At 45.9% G+C, this 20,497-nt stretch overlaps 1 protein-coding gene across 1 annotated transcript in view; it reads right to left on the bottom strand.

The window, feature by feature from the left end:
* LOC126475101 (uncharacterized) overlaps positions 1–20,497 on the bottom strand; it is a 597,071-nt gene that overhangs the window by 88,315 nt on the left and 488,259 nt on the right. Inside the window, exon 4 of the mRNA XM_050102679.1 lies at positions 9,000–9,176. Within this exon, the coding sequence (XP_049958636.1) occupies positions 9,000–9,176 (177 nt within the window). The remainder of the gene's footprint in view (positions 1–8,999; positions 9,177–20,497) is intronic.

Below are 20,497 nucleotides of genomic sequence, written 5' to 3'. Positions count from 1 at the left end.
GGGTCATCACGGCGCAGGAGGTAGCCGTGTGTCACCCAAGCGTGGCCAATGCGGAGCCGGCAGAGAACCACCGAGTCCCTGCGAGAGGCCCGCATGGACCACTGCAACACATTCGTAGTCTCCTTAGTGGCACACAGTTTGTTCGGCGTGCTGAGGTTATGCCATTTCGTCTCGCAAATCGGCAAAACCTTGCGGCGTAGTACTGAACGCAGGTCAGTTGTAGAAAAGCTGATCTCCATAACCGGTTTCCGCGTGGCCCGTTGTGACCAGCCTGTCGTCAAGTTCGTTGCCTGGGATTCCGACGTGACCTGGGGTCCAGACAAACACCACCGAACGACTGGACCGTTCCAGGGCATAGATGGACTCTTGGATGCTCGCTACGAAGGGATGACGGGGGTAGCACTGGTCGATAGCTTGAAGGCTGCTCAAGGAGTCAGTACAAAGAAGAAACAACTCCCCAGGGCATGAACGGGTGTGCTCAAGAGCACGAGATATAGCCACTAGTTTGGCAGTGAAAACACAGCAGCCATCGGGCAAGGAATACTGTTCAATATATCCTCCATGGACATACGCGAATCCGACGTGACCATCAGCCATCGAGCCGTTGATGTAACCACTTCGTGGCCTCGGTACATGTCAAGCATCGAGAGGAAGTGGCAGCGGAGAGCCGCGGGGTTAACTGAATGCTTAGGGCTATGTAGAAGGTGCGGTCGAAGCCGCGGCCTAGTTGTATACTATGGGGGTGTACGCGAATGGACCTCAAGCATAGGTGGTAAAGGCACAAACTCCAGTTCGGAAAGAAGGAATCGGACACGAACTGCGATTGGAAGCCCTGACCTCGGCTGCCTATGCGAGAGATGACTGGGATGTGCACGAGAACTACGAACATATGCAACGTAACTGGCCAGCAGTTCTTCACGCCTCACTTGCAATGGAGGGACTGCAACCTCCACAAGGACGCTGGTCACCGGACTCTTCTTAAAACCTCCTGTCGCTAGGCGAACGCCACAGTGGTGCACTGGGTCGAGTAAACGCAAAGCAAAGGGCACCACCCAACCATAAACCAGACTCCCACAATCAAGGCGGGATTGAACAACGGCTCTGTAGAGCTGCAGCAGCGTAGAGCGATCTGCACCCCAGTTGGTGTTGCTCAGGCAGCGGAGGGAATTGAGGTGCTGCCAGCACTTCCGCTTAAGCTGAGGAAGCAAAGTCAACCGGGCGTCGAAAAACCAATCCTAAGAATCGATATATGTCCACTATAGTGAGTGAATCGTCATTAAGGTAAAGTTCTGGTTCTGGATGAACGGTACGACGCCGACAGAAGTGCACAGCACACGACATTGCGGCCGAAAACTGGAAACCGTGGGTTAGAGCCCATGAGTGCCCTGTAGGCGCTGCTCAGCAACACCAGTTCTGGTGGGGCAGTACGAAATGCATAAGTCGTCTGCATACAGAGAAGGTGAAACGGACGGCCCTGCAGCTGCTGCTATACCATTAATGGCCACAAAAAAGAGACACTAAATACAGAGCCCTGCGGGACCCCATTCTCCCGAATATGGAGGTAACCATGGGAAGCACTAACTTGGACACGGAAAGTACGAATTGACATTAAATTCTGGATAAAAATCGGGAGCGGGCCTCTAAGACGCCACTCGTATAATGTGGCAACGATATCACGTCGACAGGTGGTTTCATACTTTTTCGTAAATCAAAAAAGATGGCAACCAGGTGTTGGCATCTGGAAAAGGCTGTTCTGATAGCAGACTCGAGGGACACAAGGTTATCAGTCGTAGAGAGATCCTGGCGGGAGCCGCCCTGACGTGGAACCATTAGGACACGTGATTCCAGGACCCAGCCCAACCTCCAACACCGCATACATCCCAGCAGCGTACAAGCACGTTGGTGGGGCTGATGGGCCGATAGCTTTTTCACATGAAGGGGTTTTTTACCGGGTTTGAGCACCGGAATGATGGTGCTCTCCCGCCTCCCCCCACCCTAAAGAGCGGGGGATCGTGTTTTCTGCCACAGAAACGATTATTTTAGTCACCTGCTCAACCATCACATCTATGTTCCCATGTGTGGGAGGTTCAGTGGTGACAGCAGAGGTGAAAGTTTCCCTGTCCGCTTTGTTTAAAGCCCATCTGGCCAAGCATCCGTGGGCCTGACGCCAGGCCAGTGACAAGAAGTTGGGGATGTGGTCACTACCACACAGGTCGCCCAGTGGAAAGCTGGGAAAAGTCCTGGGCTGCAGATTGATAAATCAATAGCCGAGTAACTACCATTTAAGAAGCAGAGGTCGATCTGAGACAGTAAAGTTTCGACATCTCTGCCTTGGCCAGTATGCACGGTGCCACCCCACAAGGGGTTATGGGCGTTAAAATCTCCCAAACGTAGGAAAGGTTTAGAGAGTTGGTCAATCATTGCAATTAATACCTTCAGGGGTACTGCACTATCTGGACGAAGATATACATTGCAGACAGTTATTTCCTGCGTCGTCCGTATTCTGACAGCCAAATCTTCAAGAGGGGTTCGAAAGGGCACAGGTTCATTACAGACTGAGTTTAGGACATAAATGCAAACTCCACCTTACACCCGATCATAGTCGCTGTGGTTCCTGTAGTTCCCTTATAGCCATAGAGGGCAGGGGGCCGCACTGCCGAGAACCAGGTTTCCTGGAGGGCAATGCAGAAAGCAGGTGTAAACCTTAACAGTTGCCGTAGCTCAGCCAGGTGGTGGAAAAAACCGCCGCAATTCCAGTGGAGGAAGACGTCATTGCGAGACTGGGAACGCATGGAACATTCAACAAGGCAGTTTACACCTCAGGGTCACCTGCTACCACCGACTTTTTTCCTGAGAAGTCTATATCCATTGTGTCTGAGGGTCTAGCGATATCTAGGTCCTCAGCGGTCGCCAGAGTCTCCTCCTCATCTGCAGACGCAGAGCTTGTAGGTAGCGGTGGTGTGGGTGCCACTGCATTGCCCTTCGTCTTGGGGACCTTCTTTTTGTATTTCTGTCGCTGCTCCTTGGGTTTCCCTGACTGAGAGGAGTTCACTGATTCAGTCTCCGGGACTGACAATGACCAGTTGCTTTTGGGCTCTTCAGCCACTGGTTGGTGTCATCTTTCCCACTAGAAGAAACCTGGGAAGGGAGTGACTCAAGTGGCCCCTTCCTAGCGAGAGGAGCTGAAGACGACTCACGTTCTTCAGCTGAGAAGTTGGGACTGATATCACCGATGGTGTGTGCGTGGGGTGGGGGGGGGGGGGGCGGGGGCGTGTTGCTCCCGAAGTAGGTGGTGCAGGAGCAACAGGGAGAAGTGCCCCCCACCATCAAGGGAGCAGGTGCAGTCTTCCAGCTCGGAGACGTGACTGGGATTGGCAGAGCTAATGGGGCTACAACTGTTGTAGCGGCGTCGTAAGACGATGTCATACGTACAGGATGCAGTCGTTCGTATTTCCTCTTAGCCTCAGTGTAGGTCAGTGGGTCCAAGGTCTTTTACTCTGTGGTTTTCCTTTCTTTCGGGAGAATTCTGCAGTCAGGAGAGCAAGGCAAATGGTGCTCTCCGCAGTTCGCACAGATGGTACGCGGGGTACATGGAGTACTAGGGTGTGATGGACGTCCGCCATCTCGACTTGTGACGCTGGAAGTACAGCAGGAAGACACATGGCCGAACTTCTAGCATTTAAAGGACCACATTGGGGGAGGGATATAGTGCTTTAAATCACAGCTGAAGATCATCACCTTGACCTTCTCGGGTAACGTATCGCCCTCGAAGTCCAAGATGAAGGCACCAGTGGCAACCTGACTGTCCCTCGGAACCCAGAGGACACACCAAACGAAATGTACATCTCGCCGCTATAAATTGGGGCGCAGCTATTCGTCAGACTGCAAAAGGAGGTCACTGTGGAATATGACCATATTTAAGCTCTTATGAGGCGTGATAGTTTCAGAAACATCTCCAGCTTGTCACAAGCGAGTAACGCCCGTGACTGGGCAGAGGATGCTGTTTTGATCAAGACTGACCCAGAGCGCATTTTGGACAAGCCCTCCACCTCCCCAAACCTGTCCTCTACATGCTCAACAAACTGAGGCTTCATCGTTATGAAAGATTCCCCATCAGCTGTCGAACATACAAGGTACTGAGGCCAATATGAGCCGCTGCCATCCTTAGACTAATGTTCCTCTCATGGTGCAGCCAGGGAAGGAAACGATTTGGGGTCGCATTTCTGTGCGTTGAACTGTGCCCGTGAAAGCTTTGAGACTGCTGGTGTTTGACCACCAGCAAGAGATCATGTACTACATTTCATCACGTGTCATCCATCCTGATGCCACCCGCTCCAACCAGGACCCCTCCATGGGCGCCACCCAGCCGCTGCAAAGGCCATCTGACAGGATTGCCATTGCTGGGAGTCCAGATGCCCCAGGGTGATGGGCATCTACTCCTTGGCATACGTGGGAAATTAACGGCGCAGGCATCAGCAGAGCGATGCCTGTGTGGTCAGGGGGCAACAACCAACAGGATACACGGTGACCCCACCACAACGGATTGGCTACCATGCTGGATATCAGGTGCACCAAGCAAACAAGTCTATTATCACCGTCAGCACAGAAAACTGTACTGCACTGTTGATGGAAAAAATACGCACCCAGGAGGGTGACCTCGCCCACCAATTGGAGAATGAGCAGAAGTGCAGATCCTCGTCGACGAAGGTTGCGATACGTCTCAGTGCACGATGCAACATGCAAGGAGCCCATCCCCTATTGGCTCGCTCTTCCGCAAAATTTTGAAAAATGTAAGTCACACCCTACAGGGGACCATCACATAAAGGCCGACACGTGTGAGACTCCTTTTAGTCGCCTCTTACGACAGTCAGGAATACCTCAGGCCTATTGTAGCCTCTAGGCCCGCAGGGGGTAGAGTAGGAAGTTATTAACCGTTATCCTAACTTCAGAGTCAGTATTGGCTGGAAAGGTGGAAGAACGACATGGAGAGAGACTAAGTTTACGCTCAATCTGAAGACATCACGACACATACAGAGGTAAAACCTCAACTGGGCTAAATAGTGGTTCATTTGAAAGCCAGACGTAAGCAACTTCGGCTGAACGAATGCCAGTGGAACTACTGCCTGATCGTCCTATACGAATATGACTCACACGGATCGTAACAGATTATTCCAGTGTATGAATCTGTGTCTTTTTGTTTTTCTTATTTATTCCACGTACGGTCAAAATTTGCGTGAAAACTACGCATACGCTGAGGTCATAAAGGTCATGCGATAGCGACATGCACATATGTAGATGGCGATAGTATCGCGTACACTAGGTATAAAAGGGCAGTGCGTTGGTGGAGATGTCATTTGTACTCGGGTGATGCATGTGCAACGGTTTCCGGCGCGATTAAGGCCGCACGATATGAATTAACGTACTTTGAAAGCAGAATGGTAGTTGGAGCTAGAAGCATCAGACGTTTCATTTCGGAAACCGTTAGGGAATACAATATTCGGAGATCCACAGTGGCAAGAATGTGTCCGAAAACACCAAATTTCAGGCCTTACCTCTTACCACGGACAGCGCAGTGGCCGACGGCCTTCACTTAATGACCGAAAGCAGCGACGATTAGTCCGTGCTGACAGACAAGGAACACTGCGTGAAATAACTGCATAAATAAATGTAGGACATTTATCTGTTAGTGCAGTGAGGCGAAATTTGGTGTTAATGAGCTATGGCAGCAGATGACCGAGGGGAGTGCCTTTCCGAACAGCCCTATATCTCCTGCAGCGCATCTCGTGGTCTCGTGGCCATATGAGTCCTGGTCAAATGAGTCCTCATTTCCGTTGGTTAGAGCTGATGATAGTGTTCCAGGATGGCGCAGACCCAGCGAAGCCATGGACCAATATTGTCAACACTGTACGGTTCAAACTGGTGGTGGCTCCATAAGGGAATGGGCTGTGTTTACATGGAATGGACTGGGTCCTGCCGTCGAACTGAACCGATCATTGACTGAAATGGTTATGTTGGGCTACTTGGAGACCATTTGCAGCCATTCATGGATCTGATATTCCCAAACAACGATGGAATTTTTATGAATGACAATGGCCCTTGTCCCTGGCCCCAACTGTTCCCAACTGTTCGCGACTGTTTTGAAGTAGATTCTGGACAATTAGAGTACAAAATGCTGAACCGGCAACAACTTCGTGGCCATGGACGGCTATAGGGCCGGCCGCGGTGGCCAAGCGGTTCTAGGCGCTTCAGTCCGGAACCGCGCGACTGCTACGTCGCAGGTTCGAATCCTGCCTCGGGCATGGATGTGTGTGATGTCCTTAGGTTAGTTAGGTTTAAGTAGTTGTAAGTTCTAGGGGACTGATGACCTCAGATGTTAAGTCCCATAGTGCTCAGAGCCATTGACGGCTATAGGGGCAGCATGGCTCACTATTTTCGCAGGGGCCTTCCAACCATTTGTTGATTTCACTCCATGTCGAGTTGCTGCAATACGCCGCACAAAAGGAGGTCCGACACTATATTAGGAGGTATCGCATGACTTTTCTCATCTCAGTGTAAATTGATTCTTTCAATGAAGGAAACAGCTACCAGCCACAATTTATAATACTATTTATTTACGTAAATAGTTTCATAACCGGTTTATCTTCAGACGGCTATTCACATCAAGATACACGTTTCTGTTTGATTTGCGATATCGCAACCTTTATGTGCATTTCCCATTTGACAATAGTTGTTCGATGGGTGTGGTGCTTAACGCAGTGTGGTTACATCGAAATCATGTAAGTGCTGCATATAGTCGTATCTACAGTATTTCGAGAATACACGCCAAGAACATTCCAAGAAAATTACGCAGCATTTTCGACGGCCCCACCATACCAAGAAAATATCACAAGGGGGCATAACGAGCCAAAAACTTACCTACACTTCAAAAACTGTGCATCTTGGGATGAACAACTGTCTGAAGATCAACCTGTCGATTCGAAACCGCTTACAGCGCTATTTACGCAAATTAACAGGATTATCAATAGTGACTGGTTGCTGTCTTCACTGACAGAATCAACGTATGTTTTACACGGCCACTGTCTCAAAATGTCAGTTTTCGAGAGAGTAGCATATTATGTACAATTTGTGTGAAAATAAATATCACGAGTGTACGACATCTGACCAGTCTTTCAACTTTTTCTGAATTTCGGGATATCTGGATTTTCGATACAGTCGCACGTAGTCCGGATAAACGATGCTCTACTGTACACACACTACCTCATCAAAAGTATGCGGACATCCGTATTTTAATGCGGAATTTGCCTCTGTATGTCACGAGAGGCGTACGCACCAGTGTAAAATGAGGTGATGATTACTGGTCTGTCAGTGTAGTAGAAGCAACAGCACAACGGCTCGGTGAGGAGAGCTCAGTGACTTCGAACATGGACACGTCACTTGGTATCACGTGAGTAACAAATCTGAGAGAGACGTTTCAACACTCCTGAAGCTGCTGAAGTCGGTTGCTGGTGATGTGATTGTTAATCGGAAACGCGAAGGAGCAACCACAGCTAAAATAAGACCAAGCACATCTCCATGTACTGACGGACACGATCTGTTGCGCACAATGGAGGGCGTTTCTAAGAGATCGCAAGAAATCAGAGGAAGGAATCACTCGCCAGTTCCGAAGTTCAAATGATCAAATGTGTGTGAAATCTTATGGGACTTAACTGCTAAAGTCATCAGTCCCTAACCTTACACACTACTTAACCTAAATTGTCCTAAGGACAAACACACATACCCATGCCCGAAGGAGGACTCGAACCTCCGCCGGGATCAGCCGCACAGTCCATGACTGCAGCGCCTCAGACCGCTCGGCTAATCCCGCGCGGCTAGTTCCGAAGTGCTACCAGGAAACCAGCTAACACAACGGATATGCGTTGAGAGGTAGAAAGAATCGATACTCTGGCCGTACAGCACCTAATAAGCCGTACGTTTCAGTAGTCAACACGAACTGATTCTTGAGGTGGTAGAAAGAGCTACGGCACTGAACTGTGCATGAGTAGAAACGAGTCATTTGGTGTGATGAATCTCTGTGTACGCTGTGGCAACGGAAGGGTTTCTTGTCATGTGTGATGCCAGCAGTGAAATATGGAGGAGGTGGTGGTGCTAGGGTATGATGGCATTTTTCCTGGTCAGGGCATTATCCTCGTATTGCGCTTCAGAAAACGTCGAATACAAGAGGATATGAATACATTTTAGAGAACTGTGTAATGCATACGGCAGAGGAACAGTTCGTTAATTGTTTCTACCAGCCTGACAGTGCGTCCCGACATAAAACTGAATACGTGAGGTAATGGTTCGCGGACTCTAACATTCCTCAAGTGGACTGCTCTGCCCTGAGTTCCCACCTGAACCCAATGGAACACTTGTGCGATGAGATGGAACGTCGACTTCGCACCAGACCCCAGCGTCCAACAACAATACCTTCTCTGCTTTCAACTCTTGAGGAGTAGTGGGCTGCCGTTCTTCAAATGGTTTAAATGGCTCTAAGCACTATGGGACTTAACATCTGAGGCTGTCAGTCCCCTGGACTGAGAACTACTTAAACCTAACTAACCCAAAGACATCACACACATCTGTGTCCGAGGCAGGATTCGAACCTGCGATCGTAGCAGCAGCGCGGATCCGGACTGAAGCGCCTAGAACCGCTCGGCCACAGCGGCCGGCTGCCGTTCTTCCACACACATTCAGACACCTCATTGAAAGTGTCCCCAACAGAAATCAAGCCACCAAGCTTACGTTAAGCACAATTTGAAGGTATACTTCAGACCAGACCGTTTGTTCCTGCTACTGTTTTACTATTTGGACGAAGAGGTAGAACAGCTACGTTTTTTTCCTGAGTTCTGATCTCAGCTAATGTCCCTGTTGCAGTCTGTGGTGTAGAACAACACAAATGAGCACTGGGAGTGGCACAGAACACGCGCTGAAACACTGTGCAGTGAGGACGTGGCGTGACTCACCTCTGCGCGCCTCGGCGACGCTGCCGCCGTGGCCGGCCCAGAGCGGCCACGACAGCTGGTGCAGCTTGCGGTCGCCCTGCAGGCGGTAGTGCAGCAGCATCTGGCCCGTCCTCTGGTTCGACGTCAGCTGCAGCCACGGGCTCACCTTACCCGGCGAGTGCACCGACAGCAGAGTCCCTGCGGACAAGGCGGGGGCGGTGACACTGGCGAAGGTGCTCAAACAGCGTCGAAAAGGTGGAAAAAGCCACAGAGTCTGTAAGAGGGTAATTAGAAAGTTTTAATCATCGCACGAAAAAGTCAAACTGCGAAGTGAAACTTGGCGATACTGAAGTTGACATTTTTCGCACGATGGGTAACTTGGACTTCTGCGTCTACATCTGTATAACTAATATGCAATTCACAATTGAGTGCCTGCAGAGGGCAAGTTGAACCTATTTCACCCTGTTTCCCTACCGCTCTACTCTCTAACAGCGTACGGGAAAAACGAATTCTTAAATTTTTCCGTACGAGGTCTGATTTTATTTTTTTATTACAATGATGATTTCTCCGTATTTAGGTGGGTGTCAACAGAATATTTTTGCATTCGGAGAATAACACTATTCTGAAAATTCATCATAAGATCTCACCGCAAAGAAAAACGCCTTTGTTTTAATAATTACCATCATAATTCGCTTTTCATATCCGTGGCAGTCGGTCCCTTATTACACGATAATACAATATGAGATGCCCTTCTCTTAATTTTTTCGACTTCCTCCATTAATACTATCTGATGCGGATCGCACAGCACTACTCTAGAAGAGAGCAGACAAGTGGGGTACGGGTAGTCTCGTTCGTAAACCTGTGGCATCAACCAAGTTTTCCGCCCACAAAGCGCAGTCTCTGGCTTGCTTTCATCACAAGCTTATCTATGTGATCGTTCCAATTTAAGATATTCGTTAAGTTTAATTCCTATGTATTTAACCGAACTGGGAGCCTTTAGATTTGTATGTTTTATCGTATAGCCGAAATTTCACGGATTTTTTTTTAATTCATTTGGATGACCTCACACTTATTATTTACAATCAACTGCTACTTTTCACATCATTTCAAAAAATCGAAGAGCACTGCTGAGACCGTCTCCTAAATTTTTTACACACATAAGGAACAGCAGAGTTTGTCACACTTCTTTGGGGAGCACCAGAGATCACATCTGTTTTACTCTGTGAATTTTTGTCAGATACTCCGAACTGAGATCTTTCTGACAGGAAATCACTAATCCAATCGCATAACTGGAAAGATATCGCGTAATGAAGTAATTCGATTAGAAGTCGCTTGTGAGGAACGGTGTAAAAAGGGAATATAGGGAATATGAGCTGACCTGTGGATATCACTTATTACTTCGTGGGATTAAAGACCTAACTGTGTTTCACAAGAGGATATTTTCTGAATCCGTGCTGACTGTGTCAAAAGATAGTTTTCCTCGAGGTAACTGATAAATGTTCGAACACAATATACGTTCCGCTACAGCAAATACTCGTCAATGACATGGTTCTGCAATTATCTAGTTTACTCCTATTCCATTTTTTTGAGTACTGATGTGATCTTTGCAAATTTCCAGTTATTAGGTACGGATCTTCCTCTCAACGGGCGGTTGTATATGATTGTCAACTACGGAGCTATTACGTCAGCATACTCTATAAGGTATCTAACTAGTATACAATCTGGACCGGAGTATTTACTTTTATTAAGTGATTTTAGCTACTTGCTACACCGAGATATCTGCTTCTACGTTACTCATGTTCTTGGTACGAATTCTGAAATATTTACTTTGTCGTCTTTGATGAAAGACTATCGGGAAACCATATATAGTAACTCTACTTTAGTGGTACTGTCATCGGTAATATTAGCATCGCCTTCGCGCAGTGATGGTATTGATTGTGTCTTGCCGATCGTGTACTTCCCATACAACCCCAACCTCTTCGGATTTTCTGGCATATTCCCAGACAGCATTTCGTTGTAGGAGCTATTTATAAGAATCTCGCATTGAAGTTCGCGCCAAATTTTGAGCTTCTATAAAACTTCGCCAGTCTCTGCCTTGGTTGTAGACATCGGCATTTTCACCGTCCAGGAAATATTCCACCTCAAAAACTACTTCGTCGTCATTCTGGAAATGCCTGCCACGCAGCTATTGCTTTGTTCGATGGATGCGGAGGATGTCACTGAGTGCAGAGTTTGGAGAATACGGGGATGGGGATGAGGTAAAAGTCATACAACCGAGAGAGCCAGGACGTCTAACTATGTCTTGTACCACAATTTGTTGTGATCGTCCTACGAATTCTCTGCAGTAATACGTCCTATAACGGTTTGTACCGAACGAATACAATTTGTTTAACACCTTCCTATGGATATCGCAAAAACAGCTCAGCATCATCGAGTCTGATGATGGTTCGGTCTTCGCCTTTTTAGATGATGGTGAATGCACATGTTTCGACTGCTTGCTTTGCTCTTTGGTCTCTGTGTCACATTGGTTCGCCGAGCGCTCGCCCCATAGTGATTAGGCGGCTGAAGTAATGATCTGGACTGTTGTGACGTAGCTGTGACATTTCCGCTGCTGTCTAGGTTCGGAGAGCTTTCTGAGAGGGTGCGTTAGTGCAGACGAGGAACGTAACGGTCGCGAGCCTGTGTCGTCAAATACACCCGTGACTGATTTTAACTTTTTCAAATATCGATTCAACTGTGGTGCGTCGTCGTTCGTCTACCTCGGCCTCGACTTATCTTGCGACACCCGGTTCTTGGCAGATGGAGTGCCTGTCACTTCGTTTTTCGTCATTCAGACCTGTGTGACCACATTGAAAGGGTCTGTGCCATCTAACCAGTGAGTAGAACGCTCTCCAGCCATGTCAATGTGAGTATCTGTCAGAAGCCCCAAAAATCATCTGTTGCAGAGTGGAGTGCTGCGAGAAGTGCAGGAAGAGACGGAATGGGATTCTGGAAGGTAACGGTAGGGATGTAGAGCCAGGCTGACTACAGTTTCTCGGTTGAGGATCCAAGGCGGGAACAGTCCGATTGAAGTGGCCCAACAGATTCGATTGGGTTTGAATCCGTTGAGTTTGGTAGCCGGGAAAGTACGGTATGTCATCCTGGTGCTCTTAGAACCACGCGCGTACACTGTGAGATGCGTGATAGGTTGGACTGTCGTGTTCGTAGATTTCATGGTGCCGAGGAAAGATTCATACTTGTGTCTTGAGCCACTGTGCTTTTTAGAATGACGAAAAATGCCACCAAAACATTTGCCAGATCGCAAGGCTCCTTCCTCCGGCCTGGACTCTTCGGAGGATTGTTTGGTTTCAGACGTTTCACGCCGTACACAACCAACGGCCATCTTCCCCACGGAACATAGACCGTGGTTCATCTGAAAAGGCCACCTGTCGCCACTTAGTGGACATCCAGTTCCGCAGTACTGGCGTGCAAATTCCTGCCTTCGCCGCCGAAGAACAACCGTCAGCATGGGTGCACGAACCAGGCGTCTGCTGCGAAGGCCCAGACGCAGCAACTTTAGCTGAATGGCCGTTGAATAGGCACTGTTGATAGCCCCCGTTGTCCATCTGGGCGGTCAGCTGCTGAACAGTTGCACACTTCTGCAGCCTTCCTTCACCTCTGCCATCTAAGGCCCGCAGTGCATCGCAATTGTCTGGGCGCTGGCTTTGAGTAGCGCCATTTTGGCATGCACGGTGTGCTTTAACCATGGCGGCACGCGAACAGTTTAAAAACTTAGCCGTTTCGGAAATTCTTCCATTCTTGGCTCAAAAAGACAATGATCAGGATCTTTCGGACGTCAGATAAATCGCTCGGTTTCCGCATTACGACAATGAATGCTCTGCTGCTGTTCTGTTTTGCTTCGTGTTCCACCCCCGCCACGCCCCCCCCCCCCCTCCCACCAGCACCCCCACTACCCGCCACACACACACACACACACACACACACACACACACACACACACACACACACACACACACACATTATATATCGTCAGCTGCTAGTGCTGTCAGCTGCCGTCTGTGAGGGGTTATTGCACATTGACGTCGAACACAGGCGGTGGTCGCTTCAATGTGATGGGACCGTATACAACAATGTAATTGTGCATTAATGACATACGCTTCCATCAACTCAGCATGAATCGTTGCAGCGCTGTCACTTTCTTCAAATACAGAAACTAATTAGTGGATGATGCCTCACTTTTTGAATTGGCTGCGTCATTCCGTTTTCGCTCGTCTAGCGGCGTGCTGCATTACTGTGGTGGCGTGGGGATTTCAATTTGTACTTCCAAACAAACATAAAACTAATTAAGTAACTTTATTTTTAATTAAAAATTAATCATTAGTGCACTTCGTAGTAATGAAGTATATGAAATAATGGAAATTTACTGTAAAGCACCCGCAACGAACAGAACGGAAAGAAGACTAATTTGCTGCAGCTAGGAACATCTATTCTAGTGTTATCTTACAGAAGGGTCCACAAAGTGGAAACGATAAAAATATTGAGAACGAAACAGAAACGTGGTCCACTCAGAGTAACAGCAATACGCTGAGGAAAATCGGAGCTACGCTGCAATTTCAAGGCCCTAACGAACTAAATACGATAAACACAGCCATCTTTAGAGACTGTTACAATGCTCAGACATTTCCCCTCAAAATTAACAGCAACAATCTCGTTTCTCGATCTTAGATAGTTTCTCTGAAAAAGGGAATATATTCACAATCAGAATACAACCGCTATATTACCCACTGCAAGAGGATGAATAAATCAAAGGGACGTAAGAAACAAAGCAAAGACAGCGGGGAAGTAGTGGTAATATGAAACAATTTTTCGTTTAAAACGAAATACTCAATTCAAAAGTGCCTGTTCCATCAACGATGTCCTCTGTCTTAGTTTATTTACGTATTGTAAATGATCGATAATAATTGTAATGAAAAATGAGCGTTCAATAAACACAATAGATTTTTAACTTTATGTAGATTATGAATTTTTTCGTGTGCGGTAGTAATAAGAAACAGGTTTTCTAGCTCATTTTTCAAGCGTCAAAGTATTTACATTTATATCCTTTATAGCTACCTTTCTCTAGTGTGTATTTTTTGTTATATATAAACATCTTGCTACTTCATTTAGTGTTTTAGTTTCATCCCTGACAACCGTTAATGCTTGAACCTTATCTTCAGGGCGCCATTTCCGTCATTCCTCTTTTTCCATACCATAACCTGCTTCTTGGCATGGTGACATCTACTTAACATAAGAGGGATTGTACCGTGGAACAGGGTGTGTCATAATTACATCGAATGCCATTTACAAAACTTATCAATGAAACTAGAAATTCGATAAGCAATTTCAAGTAAATAAAATTGTCATTTGTAGGTTTAATTCTCTTACCAAATAGTACACTAGAAAGCGTATACTAATTTGTATATAACGGTAGTAGAAAAAAATATTTGAATCTAACCTTGCAAAAAGTTTTGGAAGTTAAAAAACAAAGTGCGTCTGCTCACAGCCATAAATAACGTGATACTGATCTCTGATGCCTCTATTGGTAGAACCAGATTACGGTTGCGATAACTGAAGGCGCGGTCAAATGGCATTAGTGGTACGCAAATACTATGGCGTTTCATATTACAACCCTTTTTCACATTATCACCATCTCCCCTATTATTAAATAGGACGTGGAAACCGAAAGAGGTGTTCCCACGTTTCGAAGTTAACAAGTTCCTTTCACGTTCATTAGAAACTGAATTCGTTACGTTTTTTGTGAAAGAGATGTGTTAACTCTACAGTGAGATAAATTTTAAAAGAAAATCAGGGCAAAATCATTTCACAGTCAGCTAATAAAAGTACTCAGACGGAACAAAAGGCAAGAAAAATATCCAGATCTTAACAAAGACAACATTTACATAAAAGTACACCTTAAACTGACTATCATGTTCCCACTCGGCCATTAATCAGATAATCGCGACAATTGCAAAGCTAAATAAAATTCGAGGGGCAGTCAAATGAAATGAAACAGACGGAAAAACACTAAGTAAACTATTATTTCGAAAGTAATCGCCGTAGCTTAATATATTTCTCTCACTGTGAGGACAGACGGTCGACGTTTTCGGTTGTCTGCGGAATCATGATAGTATCCAAACGAGTACCTATTCGCCCAAAGCAAATCGACGGCGGCGAATATCTTTCTCCTGGGCCCCAAAAGTAATGAAATGGCATGAGAGAAATCGGGACAGTCTATAGGAAGTGTAAAAGATCCGAGTGAAACTTCTGCAGCGTAGTCGAAAGAACAGGCTTACCAGCTCTGGGAAAGTCACGATGACTTTTTCCTTTGACTCCAAGGACCCGCTGGTCACCGACTTCCTGGAACACGGCGACACAATTAACGCACAGCTCTAAGTGGAAACCTTGCAAAAGTTGAATCTCGCCTTCGAGCCCAAACTTTCAGGAATGTTGACGGACGGGATAATTCTTTTGCAAGATAATCCCCGAAATATGCTGCCAAGGTCATTTTCACTATCCTGCAGAAGTTTCGCTGGGAAGCCCTTACACATGCTTCATACAGTCCCCATCTCTCCCCATGCGATTTCCCTGTTTTTGGATCCCTGAAGAAAGACATTCGTGGCCGTAGATTAACTTCGAAGAGGTGTACGTCAGAGTACAATCATGGTTCAGCAGACAATCGCAAACATTTTTCCACAAAGTGATGCACCATCTTGTCCCACAGAGGAATAAATGCATTAACAGTTATGATGATTACTTTTGAAATAACAGACTGTTAACTTATTTTTTCCACCTATCCCGTTTTTATGTGCCAGCCCCCTTATAAATCTGACACCCAGTAATCAACGTTAAACTTGTACCGTGGCGGGTATCGCGACAAAGAAGTTCGCACAAGGAGAGAACTACATCTCTATGAACTCAAAATACGCAAAAATAAAATTAATTCCATCCAACACTTAGGATTTTAGATACAGGCTATGTTTAAACCAGAAAATAAGTTTTATCTTTGCACCAAAAACAACATAATAACGTGCTAATAGCAAATATGGTACATTTGACAATTAGAAGGCAAAGAAATAATCATCAGATTTATTAGAGCACATCAAGACGGAACTCAAAAAGCTACGACGGTGAACAACATGTAAAATCAAATTTAAAATCAGTCTGGTGGTTCTTTGTTCTCAAGAATGGCAGGCATACTGAAAAAATATGACGAATTGTCTCCTTGGAATGGACAAAGTGGCCAGAGCGTCTCGATCCATTTCTACGAAATGAGTGATGCATTTACTCTTGTACTACAGGCATGTGTAGCTAAGGCAGTCTATGTACACATTTTCATCGGATTTCAACATGACCAGAGTTCACTTCGAAGCACAGCTCGGTTCATTGATGACCATCCCCGAATACATTCTGAAGCGTACCATTAGAAATAGCTGACGCTGCATCGCTGATTCAATCTCTTACATCCTGGAGAATCGTTACACCCTTGATTTTATGTACCCTCAAGCGAAGGAATCGAAGGATGTCAAATAACGTGTACGCGACGGCCAGTCTTGCTGATCCTCTGCCTGTCCGTTTGTTGGCCAATCTTCGACTTAGGTGCTCCCTTATTAATAAAGTAAAGGATGCTCCATTCTGTTGGAACAAAACAGTGTCGTCAATATCCTCTTGTTGAAGATGTGGTTGCAAGATTTGCTGCAGCATATCAAGTTAAATGATTCCTGTGAGTGTGTCTTCCGTAAAAATAAAGGGTCCATACACTGTAGTCCTCGCAAACCCAAGCTAAACATTCACTTCCGACGTGCGTGTGTTGTCCAGTGGTGTAGCGTGAGGTGCCTCGTTACTCCATATGCGGTAATTATGTTTGTTAACTTTTCTGCAGATATGGAAAGTAGCCTCATCAGTAAACAAAGTGTGATCCACGAGGTATTCGTTGTGTGCAGATTCAGTCAAATCGTAACACGCGGCTTGGCAAGTTGCGTATCTTCCAGTGAAGCGCGTGAATATGGTACGCCTTTTTCTTTAACGCAAAGTGTACAGCTTTCAGACTCCTTCATTGTGGCAAGTCTAACTCATTCCTTAAACGAAGAGCTGGCTCCAGCTTTCGATCTCCCATTCGCTGAACAGTCTCTTACTGTACATGACGTCTGGCTTCTGAAATTTCCGACTGAGCTAATGTTGTCCCTCCAGAGAAAATAAGCCGCGCAACTCGCGCTAAGAACGTTTTTTGTGGAAGGCCTTGATTATTCCGAAAAAAAAGGGTAACCAGTTGTCCCCCGCATATCACAGAAATGGATTATAAGTACATATTATGTGAGTGCATCCATTATTTGCCAGATATGTGTCGAGACTTCATGTCCATGCTGGATTAATTCTTGGATTCACAGACAAACTGCATAACAAGCACATATAGTGTGACAACTTCATTATAGAACTCCAAAGATGTTACAACGTACAGAGTTTCACTTTAAGTTTAGTTTCCTGTTATTGCGAAATAATTGTGTGAATTCTGTAGCTACTTCTTAGATGCGGTTTTAATCGACAATCTGTGTATAGCCACTGTAACTCTTCAGCTACCAGGTGGCTATGATATTGAAGAGCAGCTACTCCAGAGATCCACTGTGGGTTTGCAATTGCCTTACGGCATCGAAAATTGGTAGAAATTCTAATGCGGTAATGGAGGAATCAATTCACACTGGCTACCAGGTGCAAGCCTGGCGCTGCGAACGCAAGAAAGAGAGACACAAAAATTTCCGTATTTAATGGGGTAGGTACGGGACGTGGGCAGAAGATGTCAAACAAGTGAGGGAAATATAACGATAATGTTATCAACCGCCGCTTACACCATTTGTTCAATATGAGCATCTACGAGATGCAGTACAGCGCCATATTGGCACCTGGTCGCAAAAAATGGAACTAATTTTTTCCAGCGTAAACCGTTTCCACATTAAAGTATTAGTCTATCTACCAAGTTTCACTGCCAACGATTGCAGTCTACACTGGACCTCTATGAGTAGCTACAATTTTACTATAACTACACGATATGAGGAACCCAACTGGCGCCAGTCGTTCTTGCACCACTGCTGTGTCCGTGGGTGCGAGAATAACGGTCCTGGCCAGTGGTAGGAAAAATAGCGAAATGGGGAAGCAGGTACAGGGCAGAACCTCTGACCTTTCGGCAAACTTCGCATTATTTCCACGGCCTTGTAGGTTAGTTGTTTACCAGTATAGCCCCGATTCTTTACAGAATCTAACTCGCATGTATAAAACAGCTTCTAAGTACTGATTACTTCACAAATTTGTTAATATGTTAAATATTTCGCGTGAAGCACATAAGCGAGAAAAAGTTTAGGTAAGGTTTGAAGTTATTTTTACAGTTTGTTGCAAGTCGCTAAGTGCTCTCATTACTGGATGAGTGTAGTTTGGATAATTTCCGCTCCGTTTTAGGCAAAGGTTAGTTTTTCCAAGTATCTCAATGTTTATGACGTCATTATCTCCAGAATTCTGTGTGTTCCAATGATATAATTTTTCAGGAAAATTCAGTGGTGAATGTGGATACTGACCGCAAGAGGTGTTACGAACGGGGTTAGTAGTGAAGAAGTACCAGATGGAAACGTCATACGAGAAGCCGAAGTTTTACTGCGTTAGCGGCGAAAATTTAGGACGCAGTAATCTTATTCGTTTTCCGCGGTGTGTCAGCGAGAGAAAGCTTTGTAAAGGTTTGAAATTGAGTGTGAAGCTTGTTGACAGTCGCCGAGCGCTCTCTTTCTCAAATGCTGAACGAATATACTCTGGATAATATGCGCGCCGTGAGTTATGGTACCTCAAGACCAGTACAGAGTTTCTAAGTCTTATATTTGTATTAAATGACGGGGTATGGCTCCAGAGACCTGTCCAAGCCTCAAACATCTATGACGCTTGAGTCTCAAACATCCATGATGCATATATACATAACAGATATTTCAGAGTTGAAAAGGTCTCTGGAACCATATAGCTTCATTTGATTAAAGGACCTGTGCCTGGATTTCAGACAGCATCCCGAATTTCATTCGATTATGAGGTGCTATTCCAATACAGTCGGACAGCCTCTGTAATGCTGTTTGAGTTTAGGCGTAGTACCGAATGGGCTGAGGTGTAAATGGAGATTTGGGCTGAGGAGGGAGGCGTGGTAAGGTCGTCCGAGCAGCAGTGCAAAGCCCCTGTGTCAGGGTGACGAAGTGGTTAGGACAGCTGCATAGTGAGCAGAAGACCTGGGTTCGAATTCCCTACTTCGTACAAATTTTCGTTCGCCACTTGATTCTCTTGTCTTACTGTGTTATAGATTTATCATAGGATTATACCTTTTAATGATCAAATTACGACGAAAATTTTACAATGACCTGAATATCCCTAGCTGCATACAGGCGTTGGTATAAGTCAACGGGGACAGTTGAAAATATGTGCCCCGACTGGGACTCGCACCCGGGATCAACTGCTTACATGGCAGGCACTCTATCCATCTGAGCTACCGAGGACACACAGGATAGTGCGACTGCGGGGACTTATCTCTCGCACGGCTCCCGTGAGACCCACATTCCCAACTTATTATCCCGCACTATATTCATAGTGCCCCTGTTCATTATACTAATTACTCGCAGCTTTTTTTGCCAATTCCCGTAAGAGTTCGGGCACTGTTTGTGCATCCACATAGAAGAAGATTATCAAATGGCCGGTGAGCGTTAACTATACATATATACAGAGGGGTCCAAAAAAATGTATCCACTGTTTAAAAGTCCATAACTTGTCAACTAATTGACGGAGTTGTCTCATTTTTGGTGAAAGTGTAGCTTAGAGTCCAGCTTAAAGCTGTCACAGTAGGTGTTCGAAATGGCCACCATTAACATCCACCCACAAACGATGCCGCCGAACTGCAGCACGAACTACTGACTGCAACGTGTTCAGTTGAATATTTGCACATGAATGTATGATGGATTCTTGAAGTTCATCCAATTTGCGTGACTTTTCTCGATAAACGACGTCCTTTGTGTTCCCCACAGGTAAAAGTGCAGAGGAGCAACGTGGTGGATACTCCACAGCACCTCTACGGCCTATCCATCTTCCTGGTAGATTTTCGTCGAGATGCGCCCTAACACGATTTTGGTACTGGGCTGGGGCACCATCTTGTTGAAAGTAAACTCTTCGGTCTCCATACAAGTCTCGGATGGCAGGTAAAATACCACTTCAAAACTGACTTCCTTTCATCGAATGTAAGCCTTGCGCCAGCCATGTTTACTCGAGTAACTGGGTGCAACTAAGAACAAAACACTGACTATCTGGCGACTGTCATCTGACAAAACAAAACAATGCAATACAATGCTTGTGTGGCGATTGCCGGAAATACAAACTACTACACTACCAAAGATGAGACAACTCCGTCAATTAGTTTGCAAGTTATGGACTTTTAAACAGTGGATACATTTTTTGGACCCATATATATATATACA

The sequence above is a fragment of the Schistocerca serialis genome, chromosome 4 (genome assembly GCF_023864345.2).
Source record: "Schistocerca serialis cubense isolate TAMUIC-IGC-003099 chromosome 4, iqSchSeri2.2, whole genome shotgun sequence".
Classification (NCBI taxonomy): Eukaryota; Metazoa; Arthropoda; class Insecta; order Orthoptera; family Acrididae; genus Schistocerca; species Schistocerca serialis.
This window is presented reverse-complemented; position numbering and strand designations above follow the sequence as displayed.